The 22,110-nt window shown below is 37.7% G+C and overlaps 1 protein-coding gene and 1 pseudogene across 2 annotated transcripts; one reads left to right on the top strand and one right to left on the bottom strand.

Moving 5' to 3' along the window:
• Positions 1 to 739: 739 nt before the first annotated feature.
• On the bottom strand, positions 740 to 1,221 carry LOC124962756 (60S ribosomal protein L29-like; annotated as a pseudogene).
• Positions 1,222 to 5,107: 3,886 nt separating this feature from the next.
• Positions 5,108 to 16,647, top strand: Dpy30 (dpy-30 histone methyltransferase complex regulatory subunit). 2 transcript variants are annotated; one of them, XM_047522750.1, is made up of 5 exons: positions 5,108 to 5,196; positions 5,434 to 5,505; positions 5,597 to 5,644; positions 13,378 to 13,520; positions 16,300 to 16,647. In XM_047522750.1, exons 2-5 carry the CDS (start codon positions 5,470 to 5,472, stop codon positions 16,370 to 16,372), a joined length of 300 nt encoding a protein of 99 aa, XP_047378706.1. In that variant the 5' UTR covers positions 5,108 to 5,196; positions 5,434 to 5,469; the 3' UTR covers positions 16,373 to 16,647. The 2 variants fall into 2 exon arrangements, with proteins under 2 accessions (XP_047378706.1, XP_047378707.1); XM_047522751.1 differs by having other exon boundaries at positions 5,195 to 5,334.
• The last annotated feature ends 5,463 nt before the right edge of the window (positions 16,648 to 22,110 follow it).

Below are 22,110 nucleotides of genomic sequence, written 5' to 3' on the forward strand. Positions count from 1 at the left end.
CTGTCTGTCTCATTCTATCTTTCCTTCCCCCACCCCTCCAGCACCATTTTCCTCTACACCATCCAAAGTTCCTTCATTCGTCTCTCCCCCACCCGGCCTCTCACCCTCCCCACTCGTTATGAATCATCATCCACTTATCAGAAAAAACATTCAGCTTTTGGTTTTTTTGGGCTTGGCCTATTTTACTTAGCATGATATTTTCCAACTTCATCCATTTACCAGCAAATGCCATAATTTTATTCTTTATGGCTGAATAATATTCCATGGTGTATATATACATACCAGTTTCTTTATTCATTCATCAATTGACGGGCATCTCGGTTGGTTCTACAGTCCTTGATCCTTCTGCCTCAGCCTCCTGAGTTGCTGGGATTATAGACATTCAACGGCTTCTATCTGACATTTAGGAAAAAACTCATCTCTCTACTGCTATTGCTTGCCATCTGAATTTTTCATTTAATATATATTTTTTTGATGTGGTATTTTGCTACATTTTCCAGGTTGACCTTGATCTTGGGCTCAAACAATCATCCTACCTCAGCCTCCCCTGTACTTGAGACAGCTGGTATGTGTGCCACCACGCTGCTGCTTAAGTTTAAATGTAAAAACTTTTTTTTTTTTTAACAGATCCTGCCTCTGGATTTATTTATACAAACAGCACAGGAAGACACCAGTCCCCATAGACAGGGGCTCAGGGGTCACACCAGTCCTTCTGTTCTCACATTCACAGAGGTTTTTATTATGGAGCTTTTGCAGGGGCCTGGGCACCCTTGGGGGCCTGGGCACCTTTGGGGGCGGGAGCTGGAGCTGGAGCTGGAGTTGTAGCCTGGGTCTTGGCTTCGGCTTTGGCCTTTGGCCGGCAGAGCCTATGCTCCCTGGCCATGTGGGCATGAGCACGCTTCCCGTGCTTGGGTTGGGCAAGCAAGGCAAGGCAAGGCGAGTGAGTTTGTGGCTGGCGCCCTTTGGCATCTTGGGCTTGACCTCCTTAGGCTTTACCAGGGCCTTGACAGCCTCAGCATGCACACTCATGGCCTTGGTATTGTTTGCCTGCATCTTTTTCAGGCCCTTCTTGTTGTGCTTCTTGGCAAAACGCATATTTCTCAGGAACTTGGGGTTTACCTCCTTAAGAGATTCATATCTCTGTGATCGGGGTTTCTTGATGCCATTTCTGTGTCACTTTAGGGTTTGGTTGTGTGTGGTGTGGTTCTTGGACTTGGCCATGTTTGCACCGTAAGCTGCTGCTCCCCTAAATGTAAAAACTTTTGTGAAGCTTTTTTTTTTTTTTTTTTTTTTTTTGTAGATCACACTAATTTGTCTTAGATGAACAGAAATCTGCTTGACAATTATTCTACATTGCTCCTTTCAGTAAACATTTTGTATTCTAGTTTTCGCTTCAGTAGTATCTGTATAAATAGCAAATTTTGACTATGGAGCAATAGAAGTTAATACATATGATTTACCTATGATGTACCAGGTCCCACATGAAGTACAAAGATTTCTAAGACATGATCCCTGCCCTGAACAAACTTACAGTCTAGGTTCCACCTTTTCACTGTCAGTGCTTGGAAAATGTAGATTAGTAGTTCTCATTTGCTTCCTAGAATTTGGAAATGTTGATTGCATGCCTGCTACTTACAGAACTCTTCTCTCAAGTTTTCTCATCTACTTTCTGGTGGTATTAGTTTTTATTTCCTACTCCAGAAAAGCATTTAACTTTCATTAGACTTAATATATATGTACTAGTTAATTTTATATCCAATACATATACATCCACATCTTTGCATCAATCTTTTTTATTTTTATTTTTATTTTTTTACGTTTACATAGGGTAATGATGTTTATTATATTTTTCCCCTCCCCCCCACCCCTCCCACCCCTTTTTTCCCTCTACACAGTCCTTCTTTCCTTCATTCTTACTGCTCTCCTTAGCCTAACTCTAAACCTAACCCTAAACCTAATGCTAGCCCGTCCCACCCCCCATTATATGTCCTCATCCGCGTATCAGCGAGATCATTCGTCCTTTAGTTTTTTGAGATTGGCTTATCTCACTTAGCATGATATTCTCCAATTTCGACCATTTGCCTACAAATGCCATAATTTTATCATTCTTCATTGCGGAGTAATATTCCATTGTATAAATATGCCACAGTTTCTTTATCCATTCATCAACTGAAGGGCATCTAGGTTGGTTCCACAATCTGGCTATGGTGAATTGAGCAGCAATGAACATTGATGTGGCTGTATCTCTGTAGTATGCTGATTTTAAGTCCTTTGGGTATAGGCCAAGGAGTGGGATAGCTGGGTCAAATGGTGTTTCCATTCCAAGCTTTCTGAGGAATCTCCACACTGCTTTCCAGAGTGGCTGCACTAATTTGCAACCCCACCAGCAATGTATGAGTGTTCCTTTTTCACCACATCCTCGCCAACACCTATTGTTGCTTGTATTCTTGATAATCGCCATTCTAATTGGGGTGAGATGAAATCTTAGGGTAGTTTTGATTTGCATTTCCCTTATTACTAGGGATGTTGAACATTTTTTCATATATCTGGTGATTACTTGTACATCTTCTTCTGTGAAGTGTCTGTTCATTTCCTTAGCTCATTTGTTGATTGGATTATTTGTATTCTTCGTGTAGAGTTTTTTGAGTTCTTTATAGATTCTGGAAATTAGCGCTCTATCTGAGGTATGGTTGGCAAAGATATTCTCCCACTCTGTAGGCTCTCTCTTCGCATTTCTGATAGTTTCCTTTGCTGAGAGAAAGCTTTTTAGTTTGAATCTATCCCAGTTGTTTATTCTTGCTTTTATTTCTTGTGCTATGGGAGTCCTGTTAAGGAAATCTGATCCTGAGCCAACAAGTTGAAGATTTGGACCTACTTTTTCTTCTATAAGATGCAGGGTCTCTGGTCTGATTCCGAGGTCCTTGATCCATTTTGAGTTGAGTTTTGTGTAGGGTGAGAGATAGGGGTTTAGTTTCATTCTATTGCATATAGTTTTCCAGTTTTCCCAGCACCATTTGTTGAAGAGGCTATCTTTTCTCCATTGCATATTGTTGGAACCTTTGTCTAGTATGAGAAAATTGTATTTATTTGGGTTTGTGTCCATGTCCTCTATTCTGTACCATTGATCTACCTGTCTATTTTGGTACCAATACCATGCCGTTTTTGTTACTATTGCTTTGTAGTAGAGTTGAAGATCTGGTATTGCAATACCCCCTGCTTCGCTCTTGCTACTGAGGATTGCTTTAGCTATTCTAGGTTTTTTATTCTTCCAGATGAATTTCATAATTGCTTGCTCTATTTCTGCGAGGTACATCATTGGGATTTTAATTGGAATTGCATTGAATCTGTATAGAACTTTAGGTAGTATAGCCATTTTGACGATATTAATTCTGCCTATCCAGGAACATGGGAGATCTTTCCATCTTCTAAGGTTTTCTTGAATTTCTTTCTTTAGTGTTCTGTAGTTCTCATTGTAGAGGTCTTTCACCTCTTTTGTGAGATTGATTCCCAAGTATTTTATTTTTTTCGATGCTATTGTGAATGGGTGCATCAATCTTAATTATAAAATCCTCACAGAGCCATCAGCAGTCACAATAGTAATTATCAAGTTTTTAATGAAAAACTTAAGAAAAATCTCCCCACAAGTCTAGTTCCTAAACAGATCTACTTCAGATCTTTATCCGTGTAGTATTTAGAATAGCAAAATGAAGTTAAAGTCTACTTTTAAAAATACTTAAGTACTTCCCTATAGGTAGGTATTATTTTTACAAAACCCCCTTTGTAATGGGACTGAGTTTACCACTGAGCTACATTCCCAGCCCTTTACTTTTTTACTTTGAGGGGGGTTCCTGCTAAGTTGCTCAGGCTGACCTCCAACTTGCAATCCTCCTGCCACAGCTTTCTGAGTTGCTAGGATTTCGGGGAAGCGCCATCACACCCAACTCATTTTTACTTTGAATGGTTTATATTCCATCACATTGAAATGCCGCAATTTAGTCTCTAAATATTCAAAGTTTTCAAAATTTCATACTAAAACGTGCAAATTCAAAGGAGATTGAGTCAAAAGGCAGGAAGTTAATGAGTATATGTCACTTTATATTTACCTTAAAATAAATTGAATTGATTTAAAACAATTCTATTTACCAGATTCCCGTTTGCCATTTATAAACTGCGTAGGAGGCTGATTATTATTATTATTATTATTTTTTATTGTTTTATGTGACAATGGGGACTGAACCCAGGGACATTCTACCACTAGGCTACATCCTCAGCCTTTTTTTTTTTTTTTTTTAATTCTTAGAACTTTGAGACAGGGTCTTGTTAAGTTGCCCAGGTTGGCCTCGAAGTTGTGATCTTACTTCCTCAGCCTCCCAAGAAGGGGAATTACTGGGGTGCACCACCAGCCTAGCTTGCCTTTGCAATTAAAAAAAACAAAAACAAAAACAATGATATCAATAGTACCATGGCTTGGAAAGCCAGTTTCGTTGGGCTAACCTTGATGGAAATGTATGATAACATTAACAACTCATCTTCACAATTTGTGGGCTTTAATGAAACTTGGCTTCCAAAAGACCAAACATATCTTCTTCCCCGCCTTGGGCTTTTATAAAGTAAACCTCTGACAGTACGTCTTGGATCGTTGCGCACGTGTTTTATGAGCCGCACCCCCCCCGCCCCACTGCAAATTGAACCCAGGGGTGCTTTACTACTGAGCTACATTCCCAGTCTTTTTTATTTTCAGACTGGATCTGGATACGTTGCAAAGGCTGGCCTCGACCTCCCGATCCTTAAGCCTCAGCCTCCCGAGCCGCGGTGACAGCAGGCGTGCGCCAGCCCGGGTGGGCCTATGATTTTATAGGACGAACTAGAATAATTGGTTTCAGTTCCTCCAGGACCGACGCTTTCAGGCAGAACCAAAGATCCCCCCGGGGACTGGGCAAGTCACTTGCCCTGCGTTCGCAGGCTGACGAACGAACATTTCGCTCTCGCAGTCCCCGAGGGCAGACCTCAGCCGGCACCTCCGCGGACAACTAACACCCTCCCAGCCCGAGGGTCCAGGTGCCTCCGGGCCCGAGCCCGCCGGGAAGCTTTGCGCAGGCGCAGTCGTGCGACATTCGTCACTTACGGCCGGAGCGGTTCGTGCTGGGAGTTGGTGGCGCGGTGCAGAGCTCTTAGGAACCAACAGCTTGGGCGCGGGTAATTGGCTCTCTTTCGTCCTTTCCCCACTTTTTCAGGCACTTGGGACTACCGCGGATCTTCGTGGCCTGATGCGGGCGCCCAGTCGTGGACCGTCCCATCCTGCTCCTGTTCTGCGGCGGGTGCTCCCGCGCCCAGGTGGGGGTGAGGGGCGGGGTCGGGGACTGGGCTGCACTCCATCCTGGCGTCTTCGTGTTGAAATCTCCCGGGTAACTCGTGCTCTTCTTGTTTTCCAAGGCTGGTACCCGGGGACTGTGGTTTGCAGGGTCCACCATGGAGCCAGAGCAGATGCTGGAAGGACAGACGCAGGTACAGTAGGCGCTGGATTCTGGGTGGCGGGGTGCCAGGGAGGCAGCGGGAAACGGCGGCTGATGTCTCTGACCTGTGTTTTGTTTTCTAGGTTGCAGAAAATCCTCACTCTGAGTACGGTCTGACGGACAATGTCGAGGTAACTCGTCCAGTTCCTCTGTCGCATCTTTGCGTTTCCTGAGAGCTGGAGAAAACTTGGGATCCGTTTTTACTAGGTTATTTTGCACAAGTGAAAACTTTGCTGTCTTGAACTCAGTAATATCAAACTACAGATAGTTTAACAGTGGGGCTAATACTCTTTTAAAAAATAGATGGTACTTCGTTAATGACTGTATAAATACTGGAACCACTGAACCAGAGCTGGGTGGGATTGGTTAAGAAAATAGAGGTATGTTGGGTGCGGTGGCGCCCATCTGTGATTCTAGCGACTCAGTAGGCTGAAGCAGAGGAAGGAAAATTCGAGGCCAGCCTCAGCTGTTCAGGGAGACCCTCAGCAACTTAGTGAAACTCTTGTCTCCAAATAAAAAAGGGCATAACTATGATACTCTAATGTTATGGCACCAGACCTTGGTAAAACGAGAGAAAAAAAAAAAGTTGAGTGGATATTTGATTTAGTGGTTAGTCTTTCTACTGTAAAGTACCTTTTCTTTTACGAATGAATGGGGATAATAAAATAGTAATTATGTTTTTGTTTGTAAGTTTTTACTTGGCCAAAAGAGGGTAACAACCCTGTTTGACTTTTCATTCATCACATTTTAAAATTTCTTTTAAAAAAAATTTCTTTTTTAAATTTTTTGAGCTAATACCAACTTGAATACAGTATTATTAAAACCTCTCAATTTACAATATGTGCATTCACAAAGCATATATTGTTGATACAGATAATAATCAAGTCCCCATGTTTCCTTTAAAATTGAATAAAACATAAAATTAAACTGTGCATCTCCTGCACCATTTGCACCCTAATGTTCGACCATGTCTTTGACAGCACTGGTTGGTACTTTTGCTCCAAAAATTTCATGTATTCAAAATAATCGCTCACTTAAAACCCATGCAGTAATTCTTTGGCTCTAGAGGTTAGTCCATGGTTGTTGAGCCACTCCATTTCTTTGGGTCCTGGGTGAGGCAGAACATCATGGTGGAAGAAGGCTGCTCAGCTCAAGGTAGCTGGAAAGCAGAGAACATATGTATGTTCTGAGCACATCCTCAGCCCTTTTTTTTGTTTTATTTAGAGACAGGGTCTCACTAAGTTGCTTAGGGCCTTGCTAAGTTGCTGAGATTGACTTTGAACTTGAGGTCCTCCTATCTTAGCTGCCTGAGGCACTAGGATTATAGTCATGTGCCACTGTGCCAGATGGGCATATATTTTGATTTCTAATTTATTTTTTTTCCTGTGATATCCGAATGTTTGGAAACTACTGTTTTACAACTGCTGCTGCTGCTGCTCCTCTTAAGATTGTATTTTATTTCCTTTATTGGCTTATTGTAAGTTTAGATTTTTTAAAAAATGGTTGTTTTAGGGTTTTATAGTAGGTGAGTTTAATTCACAATTTATTTGAAGTAGTATGTCTTTTAAGTACACAAATCTTTTTTTTTCTGGTGCTGGGGAGTGAAATCAGGGTCTTATGCATGTTATGCAAATGCTGTACAGTTGAGCTACATTCTTGGCCCAGTATATAAATATTTTTTTTAAACCTTTATTTATTTATTTTTATGTGATGCTATGGATCAAACCCAGGGCCTCATGTGCCAGGCAAGTGCTCTACCACTGAGCCACAACCCCAGCCCCAGTGTATGAATCTTATAATAATATTCTTTGATTTTTTTTTCTTTCTTTGCCTCTGTGTTATTGTCATATAGTTTACTTCATTTGTTATGAGGTGTGTTGATGATCTTAATTTTTTCTTTAAAAAGTTAATTATCTTTTTATGATAAACAGGAAAAACGATTTTTTTATTTTATTTATTTGCAGTACTGGGGATTGAACCCAAGGACTTTCTACCACTGAGCTATATCCCCTGCCTTTTATTTTATTATATATATATATATATATATGCATTTATTTCAATAACAGAGATTGAACCTGGGGCACTTAACTACTGAGCCACGTTCCTAGTCCTTTTTTTAAAAAAAATTTTAAATTTTTTTATTTTGAGACAAGATCTTGCCAAGTTGCTTAGGGCCTCAACAAGTGGCTGAAACTGAACTCAAACTTGTGATCCTCTTGCCTCAGCCTCTTGAGTTGCTGGGTTTAAAGACTTGTGCCACCACGCCTGGCTTTATTTATTAGTTTGAGACAGGGTCTTCCTTAGTTGCCCAGATTGGCTTCAAACTTGAAATTCTCCTGCCGCAGCCTGCCAAATAGCTAGAATCACAAGGCATGTCCCGTGTGTCCTCCGAAAAAGCAGGATTTTATGTTTACTCACAAGTCCATTTCTGAGGCTCTTCATTCTTTGGTATGGATCTAGATTTCCACCTGGTATTATTTTCTTTCTGCTCAAAGGGCTTCAACATTTCTTGTACTGCAGGTTTGCAGGTAAGGAATTGTTTGAGCTTCTGAATGTCTGAAAGTCATTGTTTTGCCCTTGTTTTTGGAAGATATTTTTGCTGACTGTAAATATGCTTCACTGTCTCCTGGTGGACACTATTTCTGATGAGAAGTCAGCTGTTCTTGTCTTTGCTTCTTAGTATATAATATGCATTTTCTTGTGCTGCTTATAAGAGTTTCTTTTTATCACAGTTTTTTTAAAGCATTCTTTTTAACCTTTATTTATTTATTTGTATATTGCCCTGAGAATCGAACCCAGTGCCTCACATGTGCTAGGCAAGTGCTCTACCACTGAGCCACAACCCCAGCCCCTTATCACAGTTTTTAAAAATTAAGAAAAAATTTTTTTAAAAAAATTTTGAACCTAGCGATACTTAACCCCTTGACCAAAACCCAACCCCTTTTTAAAAATTTTTTTATTTTGATACAGGATCTCACCAAGTGGCTTAGGACTTTGCTAAATTGCTGAGCTGGCTTTCAGTGTGTGATTTTCCTTCCTCACTTTCTGGAGCTGCTAGGTTTACAGGTGTGCACCATGGTGCCTGACTTTTATCAGTTTCTTTTCTTTCTTTTTTTTTTTTAAATACCCTTTCTCTTCTTTTAAAAATCTATTTATTTACTTTTTGGTCACATTTCTAAGTGAGCTTATTAGGATATTTGTGATGTGTATTGGTCTTTTTTTTTTTTTTTTTTTTTTTAAATTGTGGTACTGGGATTTAACCTAGGGCTTGGTCCATGCTAGCTCATGCTTTGCTAGCGCACTGGGCTCTATTTCAAGCTCAGGTTTTTTTGTTTTTTTTTTTTTCATATGTCTTCTGCCTAGGATTTATTGAGTTTCTTGGATATTTGGGTTTAGAGTTTTGATCAATGTTTGGAAGAACTTCATTCTTAGCCTTTATTTCTTCAGATATTTCGTTAGATTAATTTACAACTATGTATGTCTGTCTTGAACATTTTCAAGCTCTTCTCTGTCATGAACTCTCTAATGGCCTTGCTTATTCTGTCATCTTTGTCATTTCCAGGTTTCTTTCTGTGGGTTGTGTTGTGAGTGAGCTATTCCATCAACAAACCAAACACATTTGTGTTTTTCCACAATGTTAGAATTTATTGAATAACAATAAATTCACAGGCAACATCACTTTCATCAGTGGTAGTTCATTGACTACTTGTGGGTCACCTGGTTGTCATAAACTGGACAATCAGTATCTTTTATTCCAATCTTAATTTCTAATATCTGTAACACTCAAGTCAAACATCACAATTTGCACAATTCTATATATGTATAATATATAAAAATATATATAATATGTGTGTGTGTGTGTGTGTGTGTGTGTATGTATGTATGTATGTTATGAAGAGGCTAAGAAAGAGAGAAGGCAGCCATAGGGATATAGAAGGCTGAACTGAGAGCAAAGGCAGAGAGCAGATACAAATGCTGTCACTGTAGGTGAGATTAAAATCAGCCAAGAATTTGTTCAGGGCACAGAGCTGTCAAGCTGCAGGAGCTTACTCTAGGCCAGGGTCTGGTTGAACTACGGTTTCAGAGTGTCAGCTCAGAGTAGGGCTGTGCAGTCGACACAGGCAGGAGAATCCTTGCTCTGCTGAAGCCCGAGGACAGGGATTCAGAAATTCATTGTTGTGGGGCTGGGGAGATAGCTCAGTTGGTAGAGTGCTTGCCTTGTAAGCACAAGGCCCTGGGTTCGATCCCCAGCACCCAAAAAAAAAAAAAAAAAAGAAATTCATTGTTGTGATTTTCCTTAAGAGTGACTAGGAGACAGGATCAAGGTGCCATGGTGTCCAGGCTCAGGGTGCTTTTCCTTTTATGAGCGAGTGAAAGGATTGCTTCATCCCGTGGTCTGGTGTGTTTGATAAGCTCTTGGGCCTGTTTTTTCTGGTATGAGTTGCTATGGTGGCCATGCATCCATGTGCTTCTCATTAATTTTGTAAGTCCAAAGGTGACCACTTTTAGTTCCATGATTAACTTAACAGTTTTTGTCTTATTGTTGTGCCAGGCAGACGTGGTTATTTACTTGTATAAACAAGGTGTAGAGTCATTCTACCTCAGCACTTAAACTCAAAATGGAGTCGCTTATGGCACACTACTGCTTTTACAAAATGGAGTAACACGGGTTTAGTCCCGCCTGAAAACTCTTGTTCTATGCGCCATGGAATAACTGAGCAGAACACTGCCTGTCCTCCACAGGTTGATTTTTCTCTTTATTATGACATCTTTGCCTGACTAGGAATCTCTTACAGGATGCTGCGTATTGTATGGTATTGGATATTTTGCATTTCTTCAAACATTGTTGAATTTTATTTGAGGACAGTTACTTAAAAACAATTTGATCCTTTTAAGGCTTCCTTTAATCCTCATTAAGTGGGCCTAGACTAGCCTTGAGGTTAAGCCTAATTTTCTTCCTAATTTCTTCTATCAGATGTTCCCTGTATTTTGAGGTTTTCCCACTCTGGGTCATGGGAGCACAAACTTTTCTAGCCTTGTGTGAGCTCCGCTATTGTTTCCTCCTTAGCCTTCCAGGTGGTTCTTCCACCGGCCTCAAGTGAAGTTTTACTCACGTGAATACAGAAAGGCAATCTCTTTAGTGTCTTTCTGTGCAGTTCTTTCTCCATTTAACTTTCTCCTTTCTAGTACTTTACCTTGCCAAGTCCAGTTGTCTTCCCAGCTCAGGAGACTACAAGGCTCTGCTCAAGAGCCATCTTCCATGCTACGTTCTGCAAGTTCTCCACACAGGAAGCAGAAAACTAGAGTAATCATAGGGCTCAGCTCATTTGTGTGTGTATAAATTTTTAATTCAGGTTAATTAAAGATTTTAACCTAGGTAAAATTAAACATAGCATGTGGTAGTACTTATTCAGTAAATGTTTGGATGAAATAATTGAGAGGATTTAGTTAAGGAATTTATTATTGGACTTAAAGTAATTGCTTAGCCATTGCTGTTTCTTATTGGAGGCATTGTAATATTCGTGCAGTTGACTAGTTTTATGACTAGTTTTTCTGTTTTTATTTTGGTGCTGGGATTGAACCCATCGGCTCTAGCATGCTAGACAAGTGCTCTACCACCGGGTAACACTCCCCAGCCCCCTGATTAGTTTTTATTGTACATAAATACTGTGACAGGAAGTTAGGATTGCTTATAGAAAATAAGTGGTGACACAGGCTTATAATCCCAGAGACTCATGGGACTGAGGCAGGAGGAACCCAAGTTCAAGGCCAGCCTTAGCAACTGAGTCCTGATCTCAATGTAATAAAGAGAACTGGGGATATATATAGCTCAGTGGTAAAGTGCCTCTATTTTCAGTTCCCAGCACTAAAAAAACAAAACCTCTACAGGTTGAGATGTTGAAGCTTGCCTCATTTTCTTTATTGTGATCATTTGAACATGGTGGATTTTGATCTAGGGGAAGAAAACTCATTCAACTAGCTGTGTGTGGTAAGGCACACCTATAATCCCAGTAGTTCAGAAAATTGAGGCATGAGGATTCCCAACTTTAAGGCCATCCTTGGCAAATTTAGAGACTCTGTCTTGAAATAAAAACTAAAAAGGATTAGGGATGTAGCTTGTGGTAAAGCACAACTGGGTTTAATCCCCAGAACTGCCAGAACCCCCCCCCAAAAAAACAAAAACAAAAACAAAATAAAAACTTATTCAATATGATAATTATAGTTTTTCTGAAATATCAAGTTTTATATTGTTTTCTGCAATGGAATGGTGAATTTTATAAGAGTTAATTAGAATTTCAGAGATGATAATGTGCTAGGGTTATTTGTTGAAATTTACTGGTGAACAATAAATATACTTTCCCATCCATGACCAATAAATAAGTATTTTGTAGATTAAGTAGACTTTATAGAAAATTATTTTTAAGGTCCAAATTATATTGAAAAATCACAGGCAAAATTGAGAGTTATGAGAAATGTCTCTGGATAGAGTGTGGTGGTGCATGCCTGTAATCCCAGCAACTCAGGAGACTGAGGCAGGAGGTTCATGGGTTCAAAGCCAGCCTCAGTAATTTGGAGAGGCCCTTTCTCCAAGGATAAAAAGGGCTGGGGATGTGACTCAGTGGTTAAGCACCCCTTGGTTAATCCCCAGTACCAAAAAAAGAAAAGAAATGCCTTTGGAAACCATGGTGTATATATATATATATATATATATATATATATATATATATATATTGTAGATAAATGATTAAATTTTTTTTCATTTAAAAAAAATAAATTTAGATGTAAAAAATTTTTTTCTTTCTTGACTCTTTTATATCCACTTTGAGTATGATTAACTGGAAGTACTTTTAAGAATACTGCTTTGTCTTTTTAGAGCCACTTGTAAATTTTAAAAATTTTTTAGGAAAAATATGCACAGATCTTAACTACACCCTTTAATGTAGTTCAGTGGTAAAGTGCCCCTGGATTCAATTCCCAGTAAAAAAATAAATTAAAAAAACTAGATTTCCAAACGAAGGTAAAAATTTTTAATGTTAGTTTTTAATGTTCTAGATATCAGCAAAATCAATGTGAAAACCCCCCAAATATGAGTCGTTAAGTAGAACTCTGAATTATTGTTTCTCAAATTTCATTTATTTAAATATCACATTAATGATCTTTACCATGTAAATCATTTTCCTCATTTTTTGGGTGTTAAGTACTTATTTTTTTCCTTCAGTCTATTCTCTTTTAAAAATTTCTGTGTGTGTATGTGTGTATGTGTGTTTTAAGGAAACAAATGGAAGAGTGCTCTCTTTGTGGTAAAGGGTAGTCATAAAAACGAAAACAATGCATACAAAACAATGGTAATGAATTTTAACTGGAGTCCATTGACAGTGTAAGCCTGTAAGCCTGCACTTTGTTTTCTTTGTTAAGAAGGGAATTTAGCAAGTTCTACAGAAGTGTTAAAGACATATTAGCACTAAACTGAGACTTTGTCCTTGTTATTATCTGTGATGAAAGAACTAAAACAGGACTGGCTTTCTTGCTGTGATTCAGTGTTATTTCATGTCCAGTGTTATGGACTAGGGTAAGAAGAAATTCTCATGGAACAACATAAAAAGTGCACCTAAAAAGGCAAAAGGAAAAGGGAGGAAGTAGAACCTGGAGATTCTGAGATAGGAAGTTATCTTCAGAGAGATAAAACTGGATGAAATTTAGAGAAGTGTCTGCATCTCTTGGCTGGAGGTTTGCAGTCTAGTACCAGCTTTCTAGTCATTGTTTTGCCTTTTCTATTTGTGTCATGTTTCCATTTGTTTTTGTTTTGCATTGAAAATAATGTTGTTACTTGGCATATTCATGCACCGATTTTTGAATTCAATAGAGGATAGTAGAAAACGAGAAGGTGAATGCAGAAAAGTCATCAAAACAGAAGGTGGATCTACAGTCTTTGCCAACTCGTGCCTACCTGGATCAGACGGTTGTGCCTATCTTATTACAGGGACTTGCTGTGCTTGCAAAGGAAAGGTAAGATAATAGCATTTGCAGTTGGAAAGAAAGCAAGAGACGCTTCCCTAATTGAAATCTTATTAGTCGTGTATGATGGTTTTTTATTATGATAATTTTGTAATTTATGGATATTAAACATTTTTTAAAGAAGTCAATCATAAAGAATTAAAAAAGGAACATGCATAAAGAAGTCAGCCATAAATTCATAAAGCAGGCATTTTCTTTCTATGTTTTTTGAGGAAAAGGAAAAAGAAGTTTTATTGTTTTGCTAGCAAATGAGAAACACAGGTGACTCCTGTACCAGAGGCTGTGATTCTCCCCATCAGGGTGTTTTCATTTTTTTCTACCAGTCTTAGATCATATGCATATTTATAAAGATTTGTAATCATGTGCATGTATAACTTCACATGTTCTTTTATTTGACATAATTTTTCCCCATATCTCTTCATAGTCTTCATGATTACAATTTTTTATTTATTTATTTTTTGGTACTGGGCATTAAACCTGGGGTGCTCTACCGTAGAACTAGAAGGGTTATTACTGTTCTTTGAATAAAACATCCCCAGCTACATTCCCAGCATTCCCAGCCCCCTTTTAAAAAATCATTTATCTGGGCTAGGGTTGTGGCCTCGTGGTAGCGGGCTTGCCTAGCATGTGTTAGGCCTTGGGGTCAATTCTCAGCACCACAGATAAATAAAATAAAGGTATTATATACACCTACAACTAAAAGAAAAAATGTGTGTGTGTGTGTGTGTGTGTGTGTGTGTGTATATATATATATAAATTAAAAACAAAACAAACAAAAAAGAACAAAAAGTATTATTTAGAAACAGGGTCTCACTAAGTTGCCCACGTAGGCCTTGAAGTTGTGTTCCTCCTCCTTAGCCTCCCAAATGGAGTCCCTGGGATTATAGGCTTGGGAGTTTCATGATTATAATTTAAATTGTGATAATTACACAATTGATTGATCCATTTTTCCCACCATTGAACATTTAGGCCCAGTTTTCCTTTCTTATTATAGGTTACCAGGCAGTTTATCTATTTTCCTGCCTCTTTTGCCTCTGTTTAGTTGCTTTATTATGATAAATTCTGAAAAGTTGTTTTACTTGTTCAAAGTACATGATTTTTTAGAGTGCTCAGAATATATTTGTCCAAAAGTTGGTTCTTAAAATTTTTGTGTCAGTGTAGCCTCAACAATATGTTGTGGGCTGGGGATATAGCTCAGTTGGTAGAGTGTTTGCCTTGCAAACACAAGACCCTGGGTTCAAATCCCCAGCACCACAAAAAAAAAAAAAAAAAAAAAAAGTTGTAGGGCTGGGGATATAGCTCAGGTGGTATAGTACTTGCCTCGCAAGCACAAAGCCCTGGGTTCAAATCTCCAGCACTGCCAAAAAAACAAAACAAAACAAAACAATATGTTGTAAACTTTTGCTAAATTGTTGTAATTTCCTTTTCTTTATTAATATGATTACAGTTATTTCTCACTTCTCTACTTGTTTTTACCCAAGAACTCTCACCTAAAATCTTGTGTGAGCAAATTCAATAAGGAAATTTGTAAATTAGATTACTCAACATTGATTAGATACATATTATGTTTCATTCAAAGGATAGCGATAATCATTGTAGAAATTGACCTAATTTGATAAAGAACTTGATGGAAGCATGTCTAATAAATTTTTTTTTTGGTGGTGATGGGGATTGAACCCAGATCCTTGTGCTTTTGAGGCAGGCACTCAACCTACTGAGCTATATCCACAGCCCCCTCATAGATTTTTGACTAAGAATAGTTTATTAATTTATATAAAAATTATGTGAAGGCCAATGATGGAGCACTTGCTTAGCATGCATGAGGACCTGGTTCAATTCCCAGCATCTAATAAATAAACAATAAATGCTTTTTTTTGATTATTAGTATATTTATAAATAAGAGTTATTTATGACAGTGACATATCTTGACTCTGCTACCTATACTTAATATATGGGCAGCAATTCTGCTGGCACATGCTTATAATTCTAGCTACTCAGGAGGTTGAGGCAGGAGGATTGCAAGTTCAAGGCCAACCTGGGCAATTTGGCAAGTTCTTGTCTCAAAATTCATAAAAGGACTGGGCATGTACTCCAGTGGAAGAGTATATGTCCAGTATGTGTGTTTTTTTTTTTTTTATCCTATATATATATATATATATTCTTTTAAAGAAAGCTAAGATGTTAGAAATTCTAAATATTACTTTAAGTGCTAGGAGAAAAAATGTGAAAAGTGTTAAAAGTAATATGGTATTTTTAAGTAAAGAGTTCTGGCAAAAATAACAAGCTAATCATAAATATATGAAATTTTTTGTCTATATGTAGACAGCAGAAAAGGTTAAAGTGTTGTTTTCTGTTGTTGAAGGATGTTGCACATATCATTAGGTATACAGCTTGTTGAATTTTCACAAACTAAACATTCCTATTTAATGTGCACTCAGATGAAAAAGCTGAGTGTTCCCAGCATTCCATAAGTCTCCCATGTGATGCCTGCAAATCATTCTTCTTGGGGTAATCATAATTCTATTGTTAGTACATTTTCAAAACTTGTGTTTTCAGATTGAGTTCATAATAAGTTTTAATTCATAAAAATTTTTCATTCTTGTAAAATTGTACTGTTGGCTAGTTTGCTTGCCTGTCTCATTTACTATAGTTACTACAAATGGGCTTTGTAAAGTGAAACTTAAGATTTGTTTTCTTTGAGGAACAATATGTTTAAATTAACACATCTAGAAAATATATTTCTAAACTTTTGATTTCTTTTTCCTTACAGACCACCAAATCCCATTGAATTTCTAGCATCCTATCTTTTAAAAAACAAGGCACAATTTGAAGATCGAAACTGACTCATTGGGAAGAACAGAAAAATTTGGTTGCTACTGTAGATTCACATGATTAAGAGGCAGCTTTAATTGCTGCCATGATTTTTCCCTTTTTTGGAAGTATAAGAATCTTCAGGACAACAGAACTTATTTCCGGAGTTACAGAAGAGAGCATATTTCCATTATTTTGATTTAATCACATACTTATTTAATGAGTGTATTCTGTGCAATTTTTTCTCAGATTGTGTTTAACTTTGTTTTTAAAATGACCTTCAAAATAAACTGTCATAATGCCATTATTTTAAAGTAGTTTTTGTTTTTATGACATATTATTTATTTACTTGGGTTTCATGAATTACTTTCTTGTGTCTTCAGATATTAGAGTGTTACAAAAAAGTGAAAATACAGCTAAATGCAGTATAATATAAAAATGCAGTCAGTTTTTCTCAGTATTGCTGGTTACCTTTCTGAGGGTGGGATGTGGGTATCTTTAGTAGGCGATGAACGATCACAGGTGATTCTAATGTACAATAATGGAGTATTGATAAAAGCATTACTTCAGTGCTTCAGGGTAATGGTATCATAGCTATTCTTTATTGCAGTCTTACTATGTGTCAGGCATAGTACTATTTTACTTAAATTATCTCTAATATAGCAATTCTGCAAAGTAGATATTATTATTCCCATTTTGCAGATGAGGAAACAGACTTGGAGAGGTTAAATGACTTGCTCAAGAGAACATTGCTGGTAAGTGCTTGAATGGGGGAATTCAACCCAGTTCTGCCAATGTGTTGTTGATAGCTAAGTGAGAAATACTTGTGCTACTTCATGTCATTGTCTCTCTTTGCAATAAAAAAAATAGCACAGTGTTTTTTTTTTTTTTTTTCCCTATTCCTGTTGTCTCTTCTGTGAAGAAACTGAGATGGTTAACTAACTGAGATAATTGTATAAAGAGGGTCAAGAAAAATATTCATTAGACTAGTAGTTCTCAAATGGGAATAATTGTAGGCTCCCCTTCTCCATCCTAGGACATTTGGTGATATCACCTTTTAGTTGTCATAACTGGAGTGAGATGGGATTCATCTTGCATGTAGTGGTTGGAGGCCAGGGATACTGCTTAACATCCTAAAAGGCACTGGACAACCCATGTGCTCATCCCCATTCCCCCTCTCAAATTTAGTTCAAAGTGTCATTAGAGGCTGGGGAGATAGCTCAGTTGGGAGAGTGCTTACCTTGCAAGCACAAGGCCCTGGGTTCAATCCTTAGCACCGCAAAAAAAAAAAAAAAAAAAAAAGAAGAGGAGCAAAGTATCATTAGTACCAGAGTAGAGAAACTGCATTAGAGGCTTACTGGTCTTTTGTCTCCAAGCTGAATGTTATATATATATAAAAGTATATATAAATGCATATTTATGTATTTATATGATATATATGTGCCTTGAGAGCATTATTCAATTGGGATAGAATTTAATGAAAACTTTTTTTTAAATTAAAAATTTTTTTTTTTTTTAGTTGTTGATGGACCTTTATTTTATTCATTTATTTATGTGTGGTGCTGAGAATCAAACCCAGTGCCTCACACATGGTAGGCAAGTGCCCTACCACTGAGCCACAACCTCAGCCCCATGAAAACTTTTTTTTTAAACAGAATTCTTTTTTTAAACTTTTATTTATTTTTTATTTGGTGCTGAGGATTGAACCCAGTGCCTCACGCGTGCTAGGCAAGTGCTCTACCACTGAGCTACAACCCCATCCCTTGATGAAAACTTTTTTTGGTACTGGGGATTGAATTCGATCATTGAGCCACACCCCCAGACCTATTTTGTAATTTATTTAGAGACAGCATGTTACTGAGTTGCTTAGCACCTCGCTTTTGCTGAGACTGGCTTTGAATTGCGATCCTCCTGTCTCAGCCTCCCAAACTGCTTGGGTTGCAGGTGGGCGCCTGAGTGCCTGGCTTGATGAAAACTCTTTAAAGCAGTCTGGTTAGGGACCACTCAGAAGGTAATCTTTTAATTTTGGAAGTGTGAGTTACATGCTACTATCCCTAGTGCTGCATTACTTCTAGTGTTCTACTGAATTACCTTCAAGATGGTTCTTAATTTACTCAATTTTGAATCTGCCACTCTGTTCAGTTAGTGGTGACAATAGGCATGTATTTTGCCAGCAACTCCCATGCTCCTTAGGTAGGGTTCATGCAAAATTCTTCTATATGAAGTATCATTTAATTCTCAACTTGGGCTGGGGATATAGCTCAATAGTAGGGTGCTTGTGTAGCAGGCATGAGACCTTGGGTTCAATCCCCAGTACCCAAAAGGGGGGAAAAAAATCCTCAACCTTGTGAGGTAGATAGGTAGATTTAATCTTTTAGAAAAAATTGTACCCATTTTATTAAAATATTTTATTGTGCTATAATTGATATGTAAAAAGCTCTACATATTTAACATAGTTTGTTTCAGAATATATATGTATATATATGTATATATGTATATACATACATACACACACATACACACACACACCAGTGAAACTAAGGTTTAATTTGGGTTGGGGGGGTTACTAGGAAATGAATGCAGGGGTACTATACCCCTGGGGCTACATCCCTAACCCATTTTAAATTTTATTTTGAGACACAGTCTTTTTAAGTTGTATAGGCTGACCTCAAACTTGTGATCCTCTGCCTCTGCCTCTTGAATAGCTGGGATTATAGGAGTGTGCCACTGGCCTGGATTGAAGTAGGCTTAATATTTATTTCTGTGGTGCTGGGGATTGACCCCAGGGCCTCATATGTGCTAAGCACGGGTTCTACCACTGAGGTATACCCCTAGCCCAGAGGCAGGTTTAACTTTTGTGAGGTACTGCGGATTGAATCTAGGGGTGTTCTACCAGTAAGCTGTATCTCCAACCCTTTTAGTTTTTGTGTTGAGAAAGGATCTGGCTAAGTTGCCCAGACTGGCTTCAAACTTGTGATCCTCCTGCCTCAACCTCCTCTTGAGTTATTGGAATTATGGGCATGCACCACCACATCCAGCAAATTTTTAATACTTCATTCTTAGATGAAGAAACAGGTTTGTTTAATGTGCTCTGAATATACCAAGGAAATAAGTTTGGGGCAGGGATTCAAACTCAGCTTAATACTATGTTATCTCCCAAGTATTTCTAAAATTTTTCTTAGGGGGAAAGTCAGTTGGCCCTATGGAAATGGAAGCCTTCTTATGTGGCTGGTAGATGAAAATGTGAGTCATAGTAGGGAATCATAAGTGACATACACTGAACATTTAAAAAACTTTTGTAGTTGTAGATGGACAGCATGGCTTTATTTTATTCTACTTTTTTATGTGGTGCTAAGCATCGACCCCAGTGCCTCACACGTGCTAGGCAAGCACTCTGCCACTGGACTATAGCCCTAGCCCTGAATATTTTTTTTGAAAGTTAAAAATATTAGTCCATTAACTTGGTCATACTTTGATTTCTATATTTTTTTTGGATTAGGTTCTTTGGAACTCTGTATTATCTCCCCTTTGCCATATTGGGTATAGAACCCAGGAATGCTTTATCACTGAACTACATCTCCCACTCCTTTAAAAAAAATGTTAAAGTCACTGAGGCTGGCTTTGAATTTGTGATCTTCCTGCCTCAGCCTCTTGAGTGGTGAATAATTGTCTTAAAAAAACTTACATCTTTTTAAAAAGCTTGTATCTTTTGTCTCAATCATTTCGTTTCTGAGATTTCCAAGTAGCAACAATAACTATGAAAAAAGTTTTACATATAAAATTTCATTCTAAAACACTGAAAATGAACAAATTTTCATCCTAGAGATATCATTAAATAAAGTACTTAGGGGGCTGGGTCTTGGCTCAGTGGCAGAGCACTTGCCTAGCATGTGTGAAGCACTAGGCTTCTCAGCACCCCATATAAATAAAGGTCCATCAACTACTAAACTAAATAATTTAAAAAAAAAGTTCTTAGCCTAGTATAAGGTACATAGTGTTTAATAAATGTCAGTAAATTTGGTTTCTACAGTCTAAAGGGGCAAAGTTGACTAATTATAGGTTAGAGCACCAGTTTTATTGAAATCGCAATATTCTATGCTAAACTCAACCTAAATTTGGAATATTGTGGTATTCTAGGATATTTCTGATCTACAGGACTTTCCGTGGTGTGGTCTAAAGCTGTGACTAAATAAAATCTAAAATCAATTATTGCTATGTAGATATGAAAATCAAGCCTAAAAATGTAAATAAATTAGGTATTTTTTATCATAGGTAATATGTGTATATGGCATAAAGTTGTTCAAAAGATACACAAATATATACATTGAAAAGGTTAAATCCTTTGTCCATCCTTACAGCTCAGCTACAATTACTGTTACCAGTTTGTTGCTTTCTTCTAGAAGTATTCCATGTATATCAAGTGCAGGAACATGTATTCATTTTTACACAAATGGTAGCTTATTTTACACATTATTTTGCAATTCGTGTTTTCACTGTTTTGGAGCTTTTTTCATACCAGTATATTCCGCCACCACCTCATTCTTTTCATGTGTATCTCCTTGAACAAGCCTCAGACTGATGGACATTGTGGTTCTTTCCAGTTGTTTTCGTATCAAGACTGCTGCAGTGAATGCTGGATATGTTGTTTCAGAAGATAAGTTCATTAATGTTGGGTTCTGTGACTACTACTTATTTCTTGAAGCCTGTGCTTCATAAGAGCTATTAATGAAGATTCCTCCTTTCCCCTTACTATGAAGTGTTTATGGAATGTCAAACTCAAATCACTGGTGGATATAATGGAAATTGTGGATAACATGAGAATTATACACTATTGTCAAATAAGCTTCTCCTGGAATACAGAGTACTTTGCATTATATTAATCTTAATTTAGGGGAGATGGGTAAGTGAATTGTTTCAATTTATTTCTTTCAAGAGTCTAAGCTTGAATAATGTAGCCAGAAGAATGTAGATGGGGGAATAATGGTGTAATAGACTGAAAGCATTCTAGAGATAGTAGATGGTCCTCTAACCTTTCATTCTGTTTGGCATTATGGTCTTTTGAGTTTGATCAGTAAGAAAAAATCCTTTGAAGAAAGAAGCATTCAACTGAGCAATTTAATAGTGAGGAAGCTTAATTTTAAATTAGATTACTAGTTTGGAATGAGACCTAAGATTGTTGTGCCTAGGGAGAGAGGATGATGATAGGAACAAAAGTGTTTTTGCATACTGTAAGATTCTCACAGCAAGCTGTGAGATATTACTGCTGTTTGCATTTGACTGAAGAGAAAACCAAGGTTTGAAAAGCAGGTTAAATTACTAGATGCCCATGATCACAGTCAATGAATGACAGAGCCAGGATACAAATCTCATTTTCTAATTCAAAGGGCTTGAAATATGAAACTAACTTTGTTCATTGTATCTAGCCTCTACAATTTTACCATAGAAACAATGTCAGCAATAAACAACCCAAGAGCTGTCACCATAATAGCCCTTAAAAGTTTTCTTATTCTTGAAATTTATAATGAAAAGTTGATGTTTCCATCCGTTTCACAGAGTTTTGTTTCTCTGTGAAAGAGTACCATGGAATTGGGGCACATCCTTTTTTTTTTTTTTTGGTGACTTTAGCTACTCAATATGTTGTTTTTATCTTTTGACTGCACAGTATCTTAATATTTGGACAGGATAGTGGTGAACTAATGGTAAAATTTGAATAAAGGCAAATACTGGTGGAGATTTTAACTTAATAACTGTGTAGAAATAATTGTGAAGG

The sequence above is a fragment of the Sciurus carolinensis genome, chromosome 13 (genome assembly GCF_902686445.1).
Source record: "Sciurus carolinensis chromosome 13, mSciCar1.2, whole genome shotgun sequence".
NCBI lineage: Eukaryota > Metazoa > Chordata > Mammalia > Rodentia > Sciuridae > Sciurus > Sciurus carolinensis.

Coding starts and splice junctions, on each gene's coding strand:
- Dpy30 (XM_047522750.1), top strand. CDS start 5,470: ATGGAGCCAGAGCAGATGCTGGAAGGACAGACGCAG. Junction 5,506..5,596: donor TGCTGGAAGGACAGACGCAG/GTACAGTAGGCG, acceptor TTTGTTTTCTAG/GTTGCAGAAAATCCTCACTC. Junction 13,521..16,299: donor GCTGTGCTTGCAAAGGAAAG/GTAAGATAATAG, acceptor TTTTCCTTACAG/ACCACCAAATCCCATTGAAT.